This window comes from Lipotes vexillifer, unplaced genomic scaffold, assembly GCF_000442215.2.
Source record: "Lipotes vexillifer unplaced genomic scaffold, Lipotes_vexillifer_v1.1 scaffold865, whole genome shotgun sequence".
NCBI classification, from domain to species: Eukaryota; Metazoa; Chordata; class Mammalia; order Artiodactyla; family Lipotidae; genus Lipotes; species Lipotes vexillifer.
In genome coordinates, this window is record NW_006795130.1 from 2,672,184 (window position 1) to 2,673,873 (window position 1,690).

At 55.3% G+C, this 1,690-nt stretch overlaps 1 protein-coding gene across 1 annotated transcript in view; it reads left to right on the forward strand.

Moving 5' to 3' along the window:
- The first annotated feature begins 391 nt into the window (after positions 1 to 391).
- Positions 392 to 1,690, forward strand: part of CAMK2G (calcium/calmodulin dependent protein kinase II gamma) — a 55,700-nt gene continuing 54,401 nt past the window's right edge. The window contains exon 1 of the mRNA XM_007467520.1: positions 392 to 409. Coding sequence (XP_007467582.1) covers positions 392 to 409 — 18 coding nt within the window. The remainder of the gene's footprint in view (positions 410 to 1,690) is intronic.

The window sequence follows — 1,690 nt, forward strand, 5'->3', positions numbered from 1 at the left end:
ATACAATCTCATTGCCCTGCCCCACACTGGGACTTGGGACCAGGCTCTCACCCCGGTGCTTCGAGATAGGAAGTGGCCTTACTCCCCAGCGCCTTACTTCCTGTTGCCCTGAGGAGGGGTGGGGCATGATATTCTGTCACCTCAACCCTTCCCTTCTGTCCTCTGCCCTCCTTCCAGGCAATCTATTAATGCTTTTCCTCTCCTATTCCCTTAATCACCCCCACTGGGCAGTCTGGTTCTCAAACCAGTTCCAAGGGCTGTTGGCTAAGGAAAGGAGAGGAGCCCTCCCTGGGAGCTTTGCTCCACCCACCCGCTCTGGGAGGTGGTCTGGGAGGCTGGGACGCCTCTCAGCCTCTCAGCTGCCTTCTCCGGGCGAGCCAGCCTGCCGACAATGGAGGCCCAACTCCCAGTGGGCGTCCTGCTGTAATCAAGACTGAGCTGCAGCAGTTGGCTGAGCTCCGCCCTGCCCAGTAGGGGCTGGCCTCTGACTTAGGGTACAGCTGCCCGGGCAGGTCAGGAACCTGCCCGGCCTGTTTGTCCTCCGCCGAGACAGTTGTGTGCCTCCGTCCTACCATCCTCTGACATTGGCGACAGGAGCCAGGGCCCCAAGGAGTCCCTTCATTCCACAAATATTTACTAAGTGTCTGGGGCTGAGTAAAGAGTGGTGAACAAAACAGGCAGAAGCCCTGCCCTGTTACAATTTAGTGGGAAGGCAAATATTAAACAGACAGCTAACACTCTTCTCCTTAGGTACCAGGTACTGTTCTAAGTACTTTACGTGATTTAGTCCATTTAACACTCAAAACTCTGTGAGGTAGTTAGTTACTATTACTCTTCCCAGTTTTCAGATAAGGTAACTGAAGCACAGACAAACTAAGTGACTTGCCGGATGCCACACAGCTGGTCAGTTAGTTGCCCAGAAATCCAAGTCAGGCAGTCTGACCCCGAACTCACTCTAAAGACAGCCATGCTCTTGCTCTACTGCCTCTCATACCAGTAAACATATCATTACACAATGTGATGAGTACCATAAAATAAAATAAAGGGTGCCTGCAAGAAAATGGGGCTATTTTTTTCTTCCTTCCACTTGCTCTTCTAGCCCACACCGCACAAAGCCTTTTCTAAATGGTTCCCATTTCATCCCTTTCTTAGCTGGCCGGAGAGAGAACATTCTCTCATCTCTATGGTTGGAGTGTAGGAAGGCAGAGTTCCACCTGCACCCTTCGCCCTGGCCTGGTCTCCCTGAACAAACCGTGCCTGAAGGGTTTTATCTAATAATGGCCCCGATGCTTACACAAGTCTAGACTGTCAGCTTCCCGAGGGAAGGCTGCTGAGAGCTGGCTCTGCACAGACTGGGGTCGTCTCCCGAGTGTGCAGTGTGACACGGGCTTTTTGACCTTGGCCCTCTCGCCACATCGTGTGCGCCGGACTCGAGTGTGGAGCCTCACCAGAAAACTCGGTGGTCCAGACCCGTACACACTCCCAACACACACACACTCGCACGCACGTTCTGAGCGTTTGTAGGGTCCGCCCTGAGACAAGCCCACAGGTCGCGAACATTTCAGCTCCCTCCTGGCGGCCCAGGGCTGAGACCACCCCCCACCTCCCCTTCGTTCACCCGCGCGCTCGACCCAGCCCAGGCGGCTCCCTTGGGCTGGGCGGGGCGGGGCCGGCGGCGGGAGGCCCCACC